The sequence below is a fragment of the Budorcas taxicolor genome, chromosome 4 (assembly GCF_023091745.1).
Source record: "Budorcas taxicolor isolate Tak-1 chromosome 4, Takin1.1, whole genome shotgun sequence".
NCBI classification, from domain to species: domain Eukaryota; kingdom Metazoa; phylum Chordata; class Mammalia; order Artiodactyla; family Bovidae; genus Budorcas; species Budorcas taxicolor.
The window spans coordinates 68480133-68501190 of NC_068913.1; the positions used below are offsets into that span (position 1 = coordinate 68480133).

The 21058-nt window shown below is 42.4% G+C and overlaps 1 protein-coding gene and 1 pseudogene across 1 annotated transcript in view; one reads left to right on the plus strand and one right to left on the minus strand.

Annotated features, from left to right (window-relative positions):
- The first annotated feature begins 2431 nt into the window (after nucleotides 1-2431).
- Nucleotides 2432-6711, plus strand: LOC128046284 (major facilitator superfamily domain-containing protein 1-like; annotated as a pseudogene).
- Nucleotides 6712-9036: 2325 nt separating this feature from the next.
- The window catches only part of CHN2 (chimerin 2), a 40253-nt gene continuing 28231 nt past the window's right edge, over nucleotides 9037-21058 (minus strand). The window contains exons 5-7 of the mRNA XM_052638546.1: nucleotides 18413-18550; nucleotides 16506-16611; nucleotides 9037-9454 (exon numbers count right to left, since the gene is read on the minus strand). Coding sequence (XP_052494506.1) covers nucleotides 9283-9454; nucleotides 16506-16611; nucleotides 18413-18550 — 416 coding nt within the window. The 3' untranslated portion in view covers nucleotides 9037-9282. The remainder of the gene's footprint in view (nucleotides 9455-16505; nucleotides 16612-18412; nucleotides 18551-21058) is intronic.

Sequence of the window (21058 nt, forward strand, 5' to 3'; positions counted from 1 at the left end):
AGGTACCATCTCACGCCAGTCAGAATGGCTGCCATCAAAAAGTCTACAAACAATAAATGCTGGAGAGGGTGTGGAGAAAAGGGAACCCTCTTACACTGTTGGTGGGAATGCAAACTAGTACAGCCACTATGGGGAACAGTGTGGAGATTCCTTAAAATACTGGAAATAGAACTGCCATACGACCCAGCAGTCCCACTGCTGGGCATACACACTGAGGAAACCAGAACTGAAAGAGACACGTGTACCCTAACGTTCATCGCAGCACTGTTTACAATAGCCAGGACATGGAAGCAACCTAGATGTCCATTGCCAGACAAATGGATAAGAAAGCTGTGGTACATATACACAATGGAGTATTACTCAGCCATTAAAAAGAATGCATTTGAATCAGTTCTAATGAGGTGGATGAAACTGGAGCCTATTATACAGAGTGAAGTGCGCCAGAAAGAAAAACACCAATACAATATACTAACACATATATATGGAATTTAGAAAGATGGTAATGATGACCCTGTATGCGAGACAGCAAAAGAGAAATAGATGTAAAGAACAGACTTTTGGACTCTGTGGGAGAGGGCGAAGGTGGGATGATTTGAGAGAATAGCATTGAAACATGTATATTATCATATGTGAAGTAGATCGCCAGTTCAGGTTTGACGCATGAGACAGGGTGCTCAGAGCTGGTGCACTGGGATGACCCTGAGGGGTGGATGGGGAGGGAGGTGGGAGGGGGGTTCAGGATGGGGAACACATGTACACCCATGGCTGATTCATGTCAATGTGTGGCAAAAACCACTACAAAACTGTAATTAGCCTCCAATTAAAATTAATAAATAAATTAAAAAAAATAAATCCAGTGCTATCATAGGGCTCCTATGATACCTTTCCACCATATCACAGCACAAGCAGGTATGGCTTGGTTTTAAAAACTCATTGGGCACTAAATTGCTAAAATTTCTGTAACTCCAATTTTCTAGGCAACAATGAGTGATGATGTCTCACAGCTGTGAAGGATACTAATGGTATAAGCCTTCTCATAAAAGTCTCCTCCAGCTGTTGAGTTTTTAGATAAACATTTGTCCTACTCTGTGCCCCCAATACTATACTGAGTGCTGTATACAGATTATCTTAAGCCTCACAGTTGTTCCATGGAATCAGTAACAATACAAGTTCACGATAATAACAAGGAAACTGAGGTCTAAGAAGTAGAGTAACTTTCCCTAAATTACACTATCAGAAAGTGTTAAGAGCCAGGATTGAAACAAGGGGGTTGTAACCTGTAATTGACTTGTGTAACAGGTAACTGGGGGCTTCCCAGGTGGCTCATGGTAAGGGATTCACCTGCCAATTCAGGAGGCGTGAAAGACACAGGTTTGATCCCTGGGTCGGGAAGGTCCCCTCGAGGAAGGCATGGCCATCCACTCCAGTATTCTTGCCTGGAAGATCCTCATAGATAGAGGAGCCTGGCGGGCTGTAGCCTATGGGGTCACAAAGGGTCGGAGAGGACTGAGGACTGAACACACACACACGGCAACTGAACTAGAGACTTAGGCCTTCAGAGTCTCCAAGCTGAACTATTTTGAGACTTGGTCACTGCTTCTGGATAGAAGGAGAAAGAGTATGGTAAAGGTTAGGTGAGAAATGGAGAACTAGTTCCCAGAAAGCTTCAGTTCCTTAAGGGTTCAGACACTGGATAGAACTCTAAATGGTGGACAAGAGTCAATGTGCATTTTCAGATTCTTCTGCTTCTGCAATCATCCCCTCCTCCACGAGACTGAAATATTACCGGGCATCTGAGTATTTGTAGAAGGACTATGCTATTAACTTAGAAAATGTTTGAGTGCGAACTGTATGCTCGGCCTAGACCAGATTCCCGCTTTCATGAAGCTTACAGGCTGGACAGTGTCATTTTAGAGATTAGGTTGGTTCTGTGGTTATGGAGGTGAGAAGCCTACAGGGACTTCAGACTATGTCTGTGGAGGGTCTTATTCAGCCTCTGAAAGTCTGAACAACCTTCCTAATGCTACAAAGCCATTTTCCCTTCTTTGTTACTAATTCCCAAGTGTCTTCAGGTATCCAAACACCTTGGAGAGAATGGGTTGATTCCCAGTTCAGGTGAAACCCTGATTGCTCTAAACCGGTTCTGCTCTAATGCAGACACTGGCATCACCTGGAGAGCTTGTTGAACGCGTAGTGAGGCGTCCTCACATGAGCGACTGTGGTCATGTGAGCACGGGGGCTTCCTCCCAGAGTTGCATGTCACTTCTATGTCTCCCACTGACCTAGGGAGCAGGAGGAAGATGAGGAAACGAGGGCACCACTGACAGGCGGCCCCACCACCCCTGCTGCCCCCCAGGGTGCTGCGGCCCTCGGCATCGCCAGCGGCCTGGCGTGCTGGCTCTCGGTGCTGTTTCCGATGTACGTCCTTGGCTTCGGCAGCATTTTTGGCTGTGATAATCCTGCTGCCCTTCAGACTCAGGTTAAATGGAATATGTGGGTGAGCACCACGAAGTTCATGCTGCTGTGTGCCTGGTGTTATTGACCCAACGTAGCTTTGTGTTTCTTTGGTGGCTTTTTGATCCACTGAGTGTTTGGAATACGATGGGGAGCCATTATTTTTAGTTGCTTTATTTGCACTGGGCAGCTTATTTTGCTCTGGGTGGACTATTTAATGCTTTTTGGCTGATGGAGTTTGGAAAGTTTGCGTTTGGGACTGGTGAGGAGTCCTTAGCCCTTGCTCAGAATACGTATGCTGTGAATTGGTTTAAAGGCAGCGAATTTAACTCGGTGTTTGGGCTCCAACTTAGCATGGCTAGAAATGGAAGTACAGTAACCATTAGCCTCATGGGATGGCTGTATTCTAAGGTTGAAGCTTTGTTGGGTTCTGTTGGTCACACAACACTTGAGGTCACACTTATGACTGGGGGTATAACATATATTTTTTTCATTCGTTTATGCCTTGGACTTTGCTTACCTGTATCAGAGAGCAGAAAGAATTCTTCCTGAAGAACAAGGGAAAACAGGTGAGGTTATTAAGTTGCTTGATTTTTCCTTACCTCTGTGGTGGTGCACGTTTATCGACTGTGTTTGCTACTGGGTTGCCATGTTCCCTTTCACTGAACTTGAGAAAGTTTTTTTTGACAGAGAAATTTGGATTTTCCTCCCCAAGTAGTGAGTGCTATTAATAATATTGTATATGTATTAGTAATATCAGCTCCCATGTCACCAGTATTTAAGCTCCTGGTGGGTAAAAAAGGGAAAAAAATCCTGGGTTCTGTGTGCAATGGTGGCCACTCTTTTCTTTTCCATTCTTGTTTTTTTAACTGAAAAATAGTTGGTTTATAATGTGTTAATTTCTGCTGCACAGCAAAGCAATTCAGTTACATACACATATATGTATATACATATATATACTTGTGTGTACATATATATATTCTTTTTAATATTCTTTTCATTATGGTTTATCATAGGATGTTGAAGATAGTTCTCTGTGCTATATAGGTCCTTGTTGATAATCCATTTGATATATAAAAGTTTACATCTGTTATACCCAACCTCCCAGTCCATCGCTCCCCCAACCCCCTCCACCTTGGCAACCACCAGCCTGTTCTCTATGCCTGTGCTTCTATTTTGGTTTCATAGACAGGTTCATTTATGTTATATTTTAGATTCCACATACAAGTGATATCATATGGCTTTTGTCTTTCTAACTTCATGTAGTATGATAATCTCTAGGTTCATTCATGTTGCTACAAATGGTGTTATTTCATTGTTTTTCATGGCTGAGTAGTATTCCATTGTGTCCATGTAGCGTATCTTCTTTATCCCCTTCTCTGTCAGTGGACATTTAAGTTGCTTCCATGTTTTGGCTATTGCAAACAGTGCTGCAATGAACACTGGGATGCATATATCTTCTCTCAGTACATGCCCAGAAGTGGGATTACTGGATCGTATGGTAGTTCTATATTTAGTTTTTTAAGGAACCTCCATATTGTTTTCCATAATGGTTGTACAAATTTACATTGCTACCAACAATGAAGGAGGGTTCCTTTTTTTCCATACCCTCTCCAGCATTTGTTATTTGTAGACTTTGGATGTCCATTCTGACCGGTGAGATGGTACCTTATTATAATTTTGATTTGCATTTCTCTAATAATTAGCAATATTGAGCATCATTACATGCGTCTATTGGCCATCTATATTTCTTCTTTGGGGAAATGTCTTATTTAGGGCTTCTGCCCTTTGGATTGGGTTGTTTCTGTTGTTGAGTTGTTTGAGCTGTTTGTATATTTTGGAAATTAAGCCCTTGCTGGTTGCATCATTTGCAAATATTTTCCCCCATTCTGTAGGTTGTGTTTTCATTTTGTTTGTGGTTTTCTGTGCTGTGTAGAAGCTTGTAAGTTTGATTAGGTCCCATTTGTTTGTTTTTGTTTTTATTTCTATTGCCTTAGGAGACTGACCTAGCCTCCTAAGGTCAGTCAGTTCATATCATTGGTACAATTTATGCCAGAGAATGTTTTGCCTATGTTCTCTTCTAGGAATTTTATGGTGTCATGTTTTATGTTTAAGTCTTTAAACCATTTTGAGTTTATTTTTGTATATGATGAGAGGATATGTTCTAACTTAATTGGTTTACATGTGACTGTCCAACTTTCCCAACACCACTTGCTCAAGAGATTTTTTTTTTTTCCCCATTGTATCTTCTTGCCCCCTCTGTTAAAGAGTAATTGACTGTAGGTGTGTGGGTTTGTTTCTGGTCTCTCTGTTCTGTTCCATTGATCCATATGTCTGCTTTTAATGCCAATACCACACTGTTTAGATTACAGTAGCTTTGTACTATTGTTGGAAGTCTTGGGGGTTATGCCAGGGAGCAAACCCGTCTCCTGCATGGGCAGACTGAATCTTTACCACTGAGCCACCAAGGAAGCCCCCTTCTTGGTTCTTTAATCCAATCTATAACCAAATTTTTACAACTCTGTCTCCTAAATATAACTCAGTTCTATTTATCTCTGCTTTGCTACCACTTGATCCAGGCTATATCACCTTAGTCCTCTAAATGACAACATCTGAGTCACTCCCTGCATCTAACCTCACTACATTCATCTGCCCACATATTCTCTGATGGATCCACAGTCAAGTAAGTGATCTTTTAAAAATGTAAGCCCGATTGTGTCATTTGTTTCTTAAAACCCATTAACGCTAAATGCAATGTGGTGACCTAGATTACATCCTGGAACAGAGAAAGGACATCAGTGGAAAACACATAAAACCTGAATAAAGCCTGGAGTTCAGTTAATAGTAAAGTACTAATGTCCGTTTCTTAGTTTACTGTGGTTATGTAAGATGTTAACATTAGGGGAGTGGGTGAAGAGGGCACAGGGACCCTCTGCAGAAGCCTTGCAACTCTTCTGTAAATATAAGACTACTCCAAAACTAAGTTAATTAAAAAAAACCAAAACAGTAGCACCAGACTTGTTTATGTTTGAGTCTAAAATCCTTTACATGACCAGCTTTCTCTGTCCAGCCAAACTAAACATATTATTTAATTCTTCCAAGTGACATAAGGGCTTCCTGGGTAGCTCAGCTGGTAAAGAATCCGCTTGCAATGCAGGAGACCCTGGTTTGATTCCTGGGTCGGAAGTTCCCCTGGAGAAGGGACAGACTACCCACTCCAGAGTTCTTGGGCTTCCCAGGTGGCTCAGTGGTAAAGAATCTGCCTGTAATGCGGGAGACCTGAGTTCGATTCCCGGGGAGGGGAAATCCCCTGGAGGAGCGCATAGCAACCTACTCCAGTATTCTTGCCTGGAGAATCCCCATGGACAGAGGAGCCTGGTGGGCTACAGTCCATGTGGTCAGAAAAGAGTCAGACATGACAGCAAGTTCCCTTGGACTGCAAGGAGATCCAACCAGTCCATTCTGAAGGAGACCAGCCCTGGGATTTCTTTGGAAGGAATGATGCTAAAGCTGAAACTCCAGTACTTTGGCCATCTCATGCGAAGAGTTGACTCATTGGAAAAAGCTCTGATGCTGGGAGGGATTGGGGGCAGGAGGAGAAGGGGATGACAGAGGATGAGATGGCTGGATGGCATCAGTGACTCGATGGACATGAGTCTGAGTGAACTCCAGGAGTTGGTGATGGACAGGGAGGCCTGGTGTGCTGGGATTCATGGGGTCGCAAAGAGTCGGACACGACTGAGCGACTGAACTGAACTGAAGCACAGCAAGTGATGTAAACCTTTTCATTGCCAGTATTCAGTGTCTGGCCCTTTAATAAGTGCTTGATAAGTATTCATTGAAAATTAATGAATATCACATTTTTAAAATCAAAAGATTGACTATGGATTTGGGGACTGGTAGATCTTGGGAACTTGTAAGCTACCTGAGTCGGGTTTTCAGTTGCAGGCAGGATAGCCCAGGTAGCACTCCTGTGTGCTATGTTACTTTACTTAACTCCTCAAATCTCTTCTCCCTTGCTCCTTCCAGGCTGCTGTTCTTGAAATCCTGCACCAGCTCCCTTCCAAGCTTGGAGACCAGGTGCCCATTTGTGTTAATGGGAGAAAGGAAAGGGTCTTTCTCTACCCACCCTGTCCCTGTCCCACCGCTTACAACCCACCTGTGGACAGTTTAACAGTGGGTTCTGGAAACAACACTGCCTCCTTTCAGGTCAAAGTACTAGAGTTATTCCAAGGGCAGGAGTTTCAAGCCAGGTAAGAGGAGCCACGTCAGGCTGCCAGATGGTGGGGAAGATAGGCATGAGTGAGCAGGCTTCAGACTAAAGCAAGCTAGAGGGGATCAAGTGTTGTAATCACATTCGAGCAAAGGAGTCAAGTGACCCTCATTACACATTAGAGCCCTGTTATAATAATACCCCTTATGATTACTTGGACTTGGATTTAACCTGGGACAAATTTGTAATTTGTAAACAAATTTAGGTTTACAGTCTTTTGACATTTTCTTTCACGTGTCTTCTTTTCCACTTCATGTTATATCCTTTCCTCGCCTAAGTCATCATTCTTAAAACCCAATCAGAATATTTCCCCCAGTTTTTTAGAGAAGCAAACTCATTCCCAAGGTCATATGCAGCCAGTAACAGACAGGCCCTTGGCGGCTTAGATGGTAAAGAACCTCCCTGCAATGCAGAAGACCCAGGTTTGATCCCTGGGTTGGGAAGATCCCCCGGAGAAGGGAATGGCAACCCACTCATTTTCTTGCCTGGAGAATCCCATGGATAGAGGAGCCTGATGGGCTACTGTCCATGGGGTTGCAAAGAGTTGAACACAACTGAGCAACTAATACTTTCACTTTCTGCTACTCAAACATGAGTCTTTCTGACTCCATTTGTTCTGCCCTCCTGCAGGCAGCCTAGGGTGATCTGCTCTAAAGACCACATAACTCAATGAAGGCCATAAACACAGTGGGTCTTACAGAAAGGGAAGCTAGAGTATTGGAACCTTAATCGCAGGCAGGCTCCCCAGGAGGTAAATGGAGGAGGGAGTGGGACCAGAGGTGGAGACTCCGTGAGATATTTCTTTTCTTATTGTGTTTTGGCGATGATAGAAACTTTATTGCCTAAAATCCATCTGGGAGCAGTGTTGTGAATATTCTTTCCCTCAACACCAATTTCTTTCATGTCTTCCCAAATGATAGACGGAGAATTTAATACATTTAATGCTTTTCCTTCCATTTACACTATCATAAATTACAAAGTATTGTTCACTTCACAAAATAAAACCATTTCCAGATAATTTTTTGACAGTATCAAGAAGTACATAAGCTACAACAAACAAACCTGTACAGCTGGGAGGAACAATGCTAACAGGGACCAAGCAGAACCATCCTGACCCCCGACTGCCAGCGAAGGCCTTTCACACGGCCCTCGGGATTTCCAGAACGACAGCTGCACTGACTTCTCCCCTTTCAGCTCACTTAACACACAGTAATTCTCTTCTGGCCACTCCAAGACAAGACTGGTGAATGACAACACGAATCATCGCAGAGAATCAGAGGAAAAGACACTGCAGTTAGGTTTAACAAAAACAAATTTAGGTTTACAGTCTTTTGACATTTTAAATATTTTACCTATGTTACAAAATATAGAAATCTTGGTGTGGAAAGCTCATGATAAGATAAATAGAACCAATAAGATAAAACTATAGTCATCAAATCATATTAAATTATCCATCATATTAAATTATCCATGTGCTCTGATGGATACACATATTCATAAAAACCAAACTTATTAATTCTTTAAAAAATAGGCTTGTTTATAAAACAAAAATGAAAAAAATCAACAATGACTCTGCAGGTTCACTTTTCAGAAATACAGACATATGGTGAAAATGCAACTTGCCATTAACAGATGAATTCAGAGTGCTTGCTTGAAATGAAGAGGAAAAGTGCTTTTTACGTGGCCTAGATATAACCAGTGTTTCCAAATCATTTTCTGTAAAATGACCATGTTCTGTGTGTTCTGTGATGTATACACATGATATGGAAGAACTATGACCAATTCTGAAACATACTTTGGGATTTCACAAAATTTCTATGGAAAGAAAAGGGTAGATGTGACAGGCCGTCCTACAGTTGCTATAAACATGTACTGCACAATAGCAAAATGCCAGTGCTTAACAGCAAAAACTATTAAAAGCAGGGACAGAGGTGGGAGGTGAAATTTCACTGCAAAGCACTGATAGGGACAGAGGTATGTCAAGATAATACTGCATTCATGGGAAACTTTTTCAGGGATCACAGCAAGAAGGCAGGACAAGGTATACAGGGTAATAATCAATGCACTGCATTGAGTTCTATTTGCTAAAATAAAGTAACATTCTTGAAGCTAAAATAAAAATACATCTTACAATATAAGTTTCATTTAACATTTAACATAGAATTGTCTTCTTTTTGTAAGTGGAAAATGTATAACTGTATCAAGTACCTCTATGAATTAAGTTCCCTTTTATTACTGATAAGACAGAAGTTTAAAGGTCTATGCTGTTTTTTTAATAAGTTAAAGAAAGATTTATTAATCACTCTTCCAACAAAACAGACATACGAGGCACGGCAAAGACCCGAGGTGAGGACTTTTTCTTGCCCTCATCCTTGCTGTTCTCCCGTGGAGGGGCCAGTGTCTATGAGACACAGTAGCCAACCTGGCAATCCACTGTGGTCCAGGAAATTCCATCACTTGTTTGGAAAACAAATCAAGTGCAAGAGATGTTTTTATTTCTTTAGCCTTATCAACTTAGATGGGGCTGGGGCCACTCAACTCATTTCCCTGGTGAATTAAAACAAAACATCTTCATTTTCTATTAAGATCTGCACAATCAGCTTTTGGTACCGCATGTCATGGAGGGTGGTGAGGGTGCTGTCCTCAGGAGGTCTCATCAGGGTGGGCCCAAACACGATCCCCAGATTTTCAGCATTCATGAAATTGTCCTTTTCATTCATAGTCACCCTGCAAGACAAACATATACAGAGAGACATTATACAGAGTCAAGGGTGGATTTGTGTACTGATTATGAACATAGGCCCCTGAGAGCTTCTCTGGTTTTGGAATTTGCAAAGGAAAATTGAGGACTGGAATTATAGAGAAGTATTTTTTAAAAGGTAATTTTTGGATTTTCTTGAAGAGATCTCTAGTCTTTCCCATTCTATTGTTTTCCTCTATTTCTTTGCATTGATCACTGAGGAAGACTTTCTTATCTCTCCTAGCTATTCCTTGTAACTCTGCATTCAGATTCTTATATCTTTCCTTTTCTCCTTTGCCTTTAGCTTCTCTTTTCTCAGCTATTTGTAAGGCCTCCTCATACAAGCATTTTGCCTTTTTGCATTTCTTTTTCTTGCGGATGGTCTTGATCACTGCCTTCTGTACAATGTCACGAACCTCCGTCAATAGTTCTTCAGACACTCTATTATATCTAATCCCTTGAATCTAACAGAAGCAGAAAATATTAAGAAGAGGTGGCAAGCATACACAGAAGAACATACAAAAAAGATCTTCATGACCCAGATAACCATGATGGTGTGATCACTGGACTAGAGGCAGACATCCTGGAATGCAAAGTCAAGTGGGCCTTAGGAAGCATCAATATGAACAAAGCTAGTGGAGGTGATGGAATTCCAGTTGAGCTATTTCAAATCCTAAAAGATGATGCTGTGAAAGTGCTGCACTCAATATGCCAGCAAATTTGGAAAACTCAGCAGTGGCCCCGGGGCTGGAAAAGATCAGTTTTCATTCTAATTCCAAAGAAAGGCAATGCCAAAGAATGTTCAAACTACCACATAACTGCACTTATCTTTCATGCTAGTAAAGTAATGCTCAAAATTCTCCAAGCCAGGCTTCAACAGTATGTGAACCATGAACTTTCAGATGTTCAGGCTGGTTTTAGAAAAGGCAGAGGAACCAGAGATCAGATTGCCTACATCTGTTGGATCATAGAAAAGACAAAAGAATTCCAGAAAAACATCTACTTCTGCTTTATCTAGTATGCCAAAGCCTTTGAGTGTGACTGAATCACAACAAACTGTGGAAAATTCTTTAAGAGGTGGGAATTCTAGACCACCTGACCTGCCTCCTGAGAAATCTGTATGCAGGTCAAGAAACAACACTTAGAACCAGACATGGAACAATGGACTAGTTCCAAATTGGGAAAGGAGTATGTTAAGGCTGTATGCTGCTACTGCTAAGTCACTTCAGTTGTGTCCGACTCTGTGTGACCCCATAGACGGCAGCCCACCAGGCTCCCTGTCCCTGGGATTCTCCAGGCAAGAACACTGGAGTGGGTTGTCATTTCCTTCTCCAATGCGTGAAAAGTGAAAGGGAAATCGCTCAGTTGTGTCCGACCCTCAACGATCCCATGGACTGCAGCCTTCCAGGCTCCTCCGTCCATGAGATTTTTCAGGCAAGAATACTGGAGTGGGTTGCCATTGCCTTCTCTAGGGCTGTATATTGTCTGCTTATTTAACTTATATGCAGAGTACATATGTGAAATGCCAGGCTGGATGAAGCACAAGCTGGAATCAAGATTGCCAGGAGAAATACCAATAACCTCAGATATGCAGGTGACATGACCCGGCCCTTATGGCAGAAAGTGAAGAAGAGCTAAAGAGCCTCTTGTTGAAAGTGAAAGAGGAAAGTGAAAAAGCTGGCTTAAAACTCAACATTCAGAAAACTAAGATCATGGCATTTGGTCCCATCACTTCAGGGCAAATAGATGGCCAAACAATGGAAACAGTGCCAGACTTTATTTTTTGGGGCTCCAAAATCACTCCAGATGGTGACTGCAGTCATGAAATTAAAAGATGCTTGCTCCTTGGAAGAAAAGCTATGACAAGCGTAGTCAGCATATTAAAAAGCAGAGACATTACTTTGCCAACAAATGTCTGTCTAGTCAAAGCTATGGTTTTTCCAGTAGTCATGTATGGATATGAGAGTTGGACTATAAAGAAAGCTGAGCACTGAAAAACTGATGCTTTTGAACTGTGGTGTTGACTCTTGAGAGTCCCTCGGACTGCAAGGAGATCCAACCAGTCAATCCTAAAGACCTGACTAGTCATTGGAAGGACTGATGCTGAAGCTGAAACTTTCAGTACCTTGGTTACCTGATGCTAAGAACTGAATCATTAGAAAAGACCCTGATGCTGGGCAAGATTGAAGGCAGGAGGAGAAGGGGACAACAGAGGATGAGAAAATTGGATGGCATCACTGATTCAATGGATAGGAGTTTGAGCAAGCTCTGGGAGTTTGTGATGGACAGGGAAGCCTGGCAAGCTGCAGTTCATGGGGTCACAAAGAGTCAGACACGACTGAGCGACTGAACTGAACTAAATTTTCAGATTAATTGTTCAGATTATTGACATTGTCTTCAGCCCACAGAAGTGAACTACTAAGTGAATCTGGTATAGACACACTTTTGAACACTATAAAATCAGTCCTTCTTACTAAATAAACATGGAACTCTCATTGAAGGAATATTGACTTGAAGGGGCAGTAAAGATTATTGAAAAGTGAAGTCGCTCAGTTGTGTCTGACTCTTTGAGACCCCATGGACTATATCCTACCAGGTTCTTCTGTCCATGGAATTTTCCAGGCAAGAGTACTGGAGTGGGTTGCCATTTCGTTCTCCAGGGGATCTTCCCAATGCAGGGATTGAACCCCGGATCTCCTGCACTGCAGGCAGACGCTTTACCCTCTGAGCCACCAGGGAAGCTGATTATGCATACAGATTTAGTCTAGACTTGTATGCTTGCCTTCACTTCCCTCATCTTGCTGTCCCCACAGGTCTGTATGCTGGAGGCTTGTATGCTTGTCTTCACTTCCCTCATCTTGCTGTCCCCACTGGTCTGTATGCTGGAGGCTTGTATGCTTGTCTTCACTTCCCTCATCTTGCTGTCCCCACAGGTCTGAATGCTGGAGGCTTGTATGATTGCCTTCATTTCCCTCTTCTTGCTGTCCATTGGTCTGGATGCTGGCAAACCAGGAAGCTGAGGGGAGATTCCCTGCCTGCTGGCAGGGCTACTGCCCAAGGAGAAAGGTCAAGGCATTGTCACGGGACAAGAGAATGGCTGGAATGTGGCCAAGTGGGAACACAGTTAGACATTATTTTTAGTTCCCACGGGATGAGGTCTGGAGCAGTAATTGTTATTGGAATTGAAAATACTCGTCTCATCACTAATCATTACAGAAATGCAAATCCAAAGTATTGTGAGGTATCACCTCACACCAATCAGAATGGCCATGATCAAAAAATCTAGAAACAAAAAGTGCTGGAGAGGGTGTGGAGAAAAGGGAATCCTCCTACACTATTGATGGGATTGTAAACTGGTACAACCATTGTGGAGAACAGTATGGAGGTTCCTTAAAAAACAAACACAGAACTACCATATGACCCAGGAGTCCCACTCTTGGGCGTATAGCTGAAGAAAACTCTAATTTGAAAAGATAAATGCACGCCAGTGTTCACTGCAGCACTATTTACAACCGCCAAGACATGGGAGCAACCTAAACACCCATCCACAGAGGATAAAGGAGATGCAGTACGCATACACAATGGAACAGGTGTATATGTCGCCGTTCCCTTCTCCAGAGGCTCTTCCCAACCCAGGGACTGAGCCTAGCTCTTCTGTATTGCAGGCAGACTCTTTACCATCTGAGCCACCAGGGAGGGGAATATTACTCAGCTGAAAAGGGAATGAAATAATGCCACTTGCAAAAGCAAGAATGGACCTAGAGACTGTCATACTGAGTAAGTCAGAGGAAGACAAATACCATGATATCACTTATATATGGAATCTTAAAAAAAAAGCACAAATAAACTTATTTACAAAACAGGGTCACAGATGTAGAAAACAAAATTTACGGTTTTCTGGGGGAAATGGGGGTAGGGAGGGATAAACTGGGAGATTGGGCTTGACATACACATAGGACTATATACAAAATAGCTAAATAATAAGGACCTACTGTATAGCAGAGGGAAATCTATTCAGCACTCTGTAATGGCCTGTATGGGAAAAGAATCGATAAGAGTGGATATTTGCTTATGTATAACTGATTCACTCTGCTGTACAGCAGAAAGTAACAAAACATAAATCAACTATACTCCAATAAAATAATTTTAAAAACACCCAAGTAAGAACTGCAAATCCTTTAAACATGAAGTTCAAACTCCAAAGTTGGCTTAAAACCTTCCTATATAGAATAAAATTATGATCTCTCAGATTCTTGCTTTAAGGAATTAAGGTTTTAGGATGTTCATAATAGATCTAAAAGGGAGTACATTCTTCAAAGAAGAGCAAAGTCGGATTGACATATGTTTAAGTTTTTTACAAAAAGCTATCCCTTTGTGTTTATTCTCTTAAAGCTAATCAAGACTAGCTGTGCGTGTGTGCAGGCCAAGTGGCTTCAGTCATGTCCAACTCTTTGCAACCCCATGGACTATAGCTGTCCAGGCTCCTCTGTCCATGAGATTCTCAAGGCAAGAGCACTGGAGTAGGTTGCCATCTTAACTTTGCAACGTGAAGGTAATGAAGCTGAATTGACCTTCCTAAGACTTTCCATCTAGCATTATTTTAGAAAGGTCAACTCAGCTTGCATTACCTCCACATTGCAAAGTTAAGAGGGAGGTAAGAAAGAGGATATTCTTCATTTTCAAACTACTCATAGTTGTCCATCAAGTCAGTCACCACACCTGACCAGATAAGATAGATAGCAACCCCTCCATGTAAAAATACTAAATAATTGGCATTTAAGACTCAACTGGGGTGTGTCAGCATTTTTTACTTTACCTTTCAAAGTATCATAATTGGACACTGAAAGATTTTATCCAAAATTTACCTGTACTCTTAAATTCAAAAAATTAATCAAAATGAGACTCTAAGATAACTGTTACATTTCTGATCACCTTGAATATGAGCAAGAGTATTTATATGTTTTAAAGGTAGAAAAATTAAAACCTCAATGCATTAAGTGTTTCTATAGTTTTATCAACTTGTTTCCTTTCATTTACTGAATTGGTCTGTAAATTGGTCAGTATAGATATTTTTTGGTTTATCTAAAAATGGGCTGCTACCATGTATCCCCCCAAAACACAGAGGAAGGCACACGGAAGTACCCTGATCCTGCCAACATCTCAAAGACCAATATATTGACCTACAAGTAAAGTGAAGAAAAGAGATCTGTGGTTTAGGTAAAAGAGTCTGGAACCAGAGACTCCAGTGTACTATAAACAGCCATCTCTGTCTATCTCACATGCCCTCACATAAATAACCCAGTGTGTAGCCCCCTGTGGCAGGCAGCCTCTGAGATGGCCCCCAGTGAGCTCTGTCTTCTGGAATGCATACCCTTCTGTAACTTCTTCCCTGAGAGCAGGGGTCCCTGACCTCCAGGATCTAACAATGCTTGATGATCTGAGGTGGAACTGATGTAATAATAACAGAAATAAGTGAAAGTGAAAGTTGCCCAGTCGTGTCTGACTCTTTGCGACCCCATGGACTATACAGTCCATGGAATTCTCCAGGCCAGAATACTGAAGTGGGTAGCCTTTCCCTTCTCCAGGGGATCTTTCCAACACAGGGATTGAACCCAAGTCTCTCGCATTGTAGGTGGATTTTTTACCAGCTGAGCCACAAGGGAAGTCCAAGAATACTGGAGTGGGTAGCCTATATCCCTTCTCCAGTGGATCTTCCTGACCCAGGAATTGAACCGGGCTCTCCTGCATTGCAGGCAGATTCTTTAACAATTGAGCTATCAGAGAAGACCAATAGAAATAAAGTACACAATAAATGTAATCTGCTTGAATCATCCCAAAACCATCCCCCAAACCCTGGTCCATGGAAATATTGTCTTCTATGAAACTGGTCCCTGGTGCCAAAAAGGCTGGTGACTGCTGCCCTAGAGCATAGGCTAGACCTAGTGACTTGCTTCCAACACATAGAGTAATAGGCAAGAGCAGTGGGGTATGGCTTCTGAGATTAGCTTACAGAAAGACTGTTTTCCATTGTGGGTAGCTTGCTTGCTATTTAAGAGAAGGCAGCTGCCATGTGGGGAGCTGCCTATGGGAAGATCCATATGACAGGAAAGAGGGTTCCTGTTCTGAGAACAGTCAGCAAGTGACACCTGCAGGCTAGTCGCCTCTGAGGAACTGAATCCTGCCAAAGACCATGTGAGTGAGCTTGGAAGTGGACGCTTCCCTACTCGAGCCTTGCAGCCTGGCTATCAGTTTGACTGCAGCCTCATTATTAACCTTGAACCAAAAGCACCAGCAAAAGCCACCTGGATTCCTGTCCACAGAGACTATGCAACAATAAACACTTACAGTTTCAAGCCACTAAGTTTGGGGGCAACCTGTCAGTCAGTGGGAGGAAATGACAACCCATTCCAGTATTCTTGCCTGGAGAATCCTATGGACAGAGGAGCCTGGTGGGCTGTCCATGGGGTTGCAGAGATTTGGACATGACTGAGCACATACACACGACAGATAATTAATACATCAGATGAAACAAGAAATTAGGGTGGAAATCTGCTTGCCCAGAAAGAAGGCAGCTCAGGAGTCTGGGTTTAGGGTGAGCAAAAGGAGGAAGGACAGAACAGAGTTCAAGGCTTTGTGGGAGGAGGGTGCAGATGCAGGGGCAGCACAGACACATGGTTAAGACAGATGAAGGGCTATGGGCCACACTGGGTTTCCATCCTGGCTTTACCTCGCCTCTCTGCATCAGTTGTATAAAGTCCCTAAGCTTCAGAAGTATTATCTGTAACATGAGGCTCCTAACAGTACCAGCCTCAGAGACAGGACACATCTAAAGTGCGGGGAGCAGCTCCTGCTGTCTCCTAGACACAGAGTGAGTGTCTAGGGTTATCAGTGGGGCTGGCCTGGAGAAGGTAACCTAATTCACTTAAAAGGAGGATCTGTCCGCCCAGTGGGTTGGGGAGGCTGTGCACTTTTCCTAGTGCATCAGCAGTGCAGGGCAGATAGAGTGTGTGAGGCAGCACCAAGGAGGTGTCAGCTTACTTCTTGAGGTGGATCATCAGGTATCGGAGGGTCTCATAGTGGGCAGGAGGAAGCAGCATCAGCACTTCATGGACCGCTTCCAGCCTCTCATCCGCATTGGAGATTTCTGTGAAGATCGCACATAATGAGTATTAGTGCAGTGCTGAAACATCAAAGTTTTCAGAGAAACTACAGGAAGTTTGGTTTGTTCAGGCTACAGATGAAGGGGATGTCTAATAATATTTCACTTAAAGTGATTCATTTGTTCATGTCTTGTCTTATTCCAGAAAGGGTTTGAGGCTGGGAGCCACATGCATATTGAATGTCTGCTGGCTGCGTGGCAGGAGGCTGCCTGTGGTCCTTGCCCTCCAGGAATCTGCAGCCTTGCAGATACTTACTGGTGGCACACGCACAGACTGTGCTTTGCCCATCTTCTGAACACTGGATTTGCTAGAAACTGTGACCAGCTTTAATTTAAACTGGACCACACTTGGGAGCTTTCTCTTGAAATGGTCTACCAGATCTTTTCTTGGCAGGCATAACTGAATCCACTTTGTAATGCAAGGGCACTGGCAGGTGAGCCAGCCAATTCAGGCTGCACTGTTGGCACTTTTTGTCAAAATGTTGGCATGGTGAACCCTAGGGTGCTGTCCAGGTTAGGAAGTAGATAGTAGGCACGTTAACAATGGGAGGAAGCATGCATGCCTCTGTTTTCAGGACTCTGATAGGTATTGGCAGCCATTCAAAGAAAGCTCTCTGGTCATTCCTCCTGGTACAGAGGGTACCTGCTGTCAGAACCTTCCCCACATGACCACTGGGATCCAGGAAAGAATGCTCTTACCAGGGAGTATAGCCACAGCTCATCTGGAAAGTACACCCTGAGTGATTCCAGTCTGCCCACGTTTCCCCCCATCAGGTATCTTGTTACTATATTTAGCAACATCTACCTTTAAAGATTATAGTTTTTAATAAAAACTTCCTCAAAGTGTGCTTGACTTCTGTGTCATGCATTCTAGCACCTGAATCTCCCCTTCCTCACTACAGTCCTGGACAAAGTGTAATGCAACTCCCCCCACCCTCAACACACACAGACACACAGACACACACACAGACACAGACACAAACATACACACACATACAGACACACACACACACACAGACACACACACACAGACACACACACACGCACACAGACACACACACACACACACAGACACACACACACGCACACAGACACACACACGTCCTCACATCTGACAGCACTGACCCAAATGCCAAACCTTGAAGGAGCAGCTCTGGGCTGATGGAAGACTAATGCTAATGTTCCATTTCTGGCCCCATGAGCTCGGCTCTCTAAGCTTAGTTTACCTCCTCTGTAAAATGGGATTACAATATTTGTCTCATCAGCTAGATGAAAAGGTTAAAAAAGGAGATATTGGTGAGAGCTCCTAGGATAGTATTTGATACAGTATCTTCTTGACCTGTTACTAATTTTGAACAGCATCCATGTGCCCTAACATGGGGTATGACTTTAATCAGTTAGCAAGGGGATTCTGCTTACTAGATGAAAGTAGTTAATCTATACAGCCCTCACTGAAGAATATCTGATTGCTTACTAGAAAAGCATTTCACTTTCAACATATAACAGAGTAAGTCTGACTGTGCTGGTTTCCAGCATAGACGAAACAGTGGGGAGAGACAGAACTGCCTGGTACCCAGCACCAGCTGAGTAGAATTGGCTTAGCACTGGCTCCATTCAGCTAGTGTACTATGTCTGGTTCTCTACTAACTGTGCCGTTGCACCCTCACTTGGCAAAGCAAGTCGTCATGCAATAATTTAATCAGGTTCTGAGCTTTCATTTTCTTGAAGTCAAAAGCGTCACACTTAAAACTTTGGTGCCATTAAAAAACTAGTTCTCAATACTTACTTGCTGCTTCTATAAATTTGGAATAGGTATCATAGGTGATGACAGGAATGGGTAAGTCTCTGAAATACAGTTTAAGGGCTCCAGTGATGATGTTTATGTCTGGATAGATGTTGGCAGATATATCTGCCTTTTCACCATCTGAAAAACAATGATCCAATTCCCAATTAGGATCTTATTTCACCAAGTTAAACCATGCCCAGAAAGAGAAAAACAAAAGATCCAACAATGAATGCTCCCTTACAAGTCTCAGCTGACTCCTTTGGCATCTAATAACATGGAGATGCAGGAAGTAACAAAAAGAAGTTTGGTAAGAGGGATTTTGGGTCTGAGGGTAAGTACAGCCAAAAAAGTAGTGAAATAGACTTAAAATGGTTCTTTGGGTGCCAGCCCCTGGTAATTTGCTAAATAGAAGTCTAGCACAGTAATTTATATTCTAGACACAAAGCTTAAAATAGGATAACAATCTAATTTGAAATTATAAAATCAAGAATCTTATATAGTATTCTTTGGATTTGGATTTGAAGATCACATACATAAGATAAGTTGAATATATTCAGGTTTTAATATTTCTTTCAGGCTTACCAAAGTTTCTTTTCACTTCATTATTCCTTCCTTAATCCCTAAGACTTTAATCTGGGAAACTTAAACCTTCCCTCATGTGTAGGTAATGTTATATTTCTTACTATTTTTTGCAATCTTTCTGAAGACATATTTTGACTTTTTGTTTTTTACCATTAGTAGATATCGGTCCAATTTAACTGTCACAATCTATAAAATTTTTTCAATCATATAGGGACTATTAGTATTATCTTTTTTATAGAGAATTGAAAGAAAGAACAAATGTCTCAGTAAATTTGGTTCTGAGGATTAAAAAGCTCTTACTGTACAGAAAACAGAGTATAGCAGATAGGCCATCTGATCGCATTATTTATGTATTTAACAAACAATTACTGAGACTCTACCATGGGCCAGGCACTGTTAAGCCCTAGTGAATTAAAGAAAAGACATAAATTTATCCCTCAGTATCCATGGGAGATTGGTTCTAGGAACTCCCAGCTGCGTGGGTACCAAAATCCAGGGATGCTCAAGTCCCTTATATAAAATGGCTTAGTATGTGCGTATAACCTATGTATATTCTCCTGTATACTTTAAATCATCTCTACATTATGTACAATACCTAATACAATGTAAATGCTATGTAAATAATATTAATGCAGTGTTAATGCTACATAAATAGTTGCCAGCTTGTGGCAAATTCAAGTGTTGCTTTTTGGAGCTTTCTGGAATTAAAAAACATATTTTTGATCCACAATTGGTTGAGTCTACCAATATGGAACCTGCAGATACAGAAGGCCAATGGTACTTTTGTTCAAATAACTCTGGTTAGATTGGAAGTCGGGCATGGAGCTCAACAACTGCAAGGAAATGGGAAGACAGCTCTGCTGGAGAAATGTGGAAACATGGAGGGGGACAGAGGAAAAGGAAATGGAATTCTTGGGTCAGTGTGGGGTGGTCAGGGAAAAGTCATGAAAAGGGAGGACTTAAGCTAACATTGATAAAACAACTGGGTGTTTGCCAGGCAGAATTGTGAACACATTCTAGATGGAGAGAGCAAGGTGACCCCAGGTGCTTGTTTATGAAGAGAGGTGGGAAGTACTTCAGTATTGCTAGGGTACAAAGTCTATAGAGAGGAGGTTGTAGCTATGAGCATGCAGATAGATCATCAAAGACCTCATCTACTATTCTACAGAGCAGAGGACCTATCTAGTGGGCCAGAGGTTCCATCTCTGATTGGCTGTATCAGAATTATTTGGATCATTCAAAGGAAATACAGATTCTTAGGCTCGCTCAGCTTCCTGAATGAGTTCGCAGGGTGGCCCCTGCTGATCTGTATTTTTAATGAGTTCCCTAGTTAGCTCATGATATCTGGCCTAAGCGAGAATATGGCCTGGAGGACAGTATGGCACAGTCATCAAGAAGAAAAGGAGTCACCTCCTAAACTTCCCCTAGTTCAGTGCCAGGGCTACCCCCATCCCTATGCTCTCCTCTTTGGATCTCCGGGAGAAGGAGAAGAGTAAATGGGATCTGAGGTAGAGGATGCAGAAGGTACCATGTGCCATGTGACAGATCATAAATGTTAGGCAACAAAGTCAAGAAGCTTAATGGCGCCAAAGGCTGCCTGATCATTCAAGTAGTATTTGAAACTCACTTCTCCATGTAGTCACTGTCCAAGACTTTTTAAAAAACACTTTCCCCAGAAAATCAGAGAACTATGAGAGAACTATAAAACATTACTTCCTGGCTTCCTAAAGAACAGCTCTTAGTGGCTCTAAAACACTATTTCCATTATGAATAAAACTGGTTCCAAAAGAGAAGATGCTAAGGATAAGTCATTTAGCACTCAGTAAAGTGCAAGTCTGGGGCTTCCTTGGTGGCTCAGATGGTAAAGAATCTGCCTGCAATGCAGGAGACCCGGGTTAGGTCCCTGGGTTGGGAAGATCTCCTGGAGAAGGGAACGGCTACCCATTCCAGTATTCTTGCCTAGGAAATCCCATGGGCAGAGAAGCCTGGTGGGCTACAGTCCATGGGATCTGTCCATGAACAGTCAGACACAATTGAGCAAGTAACACATACATACATGCAAAG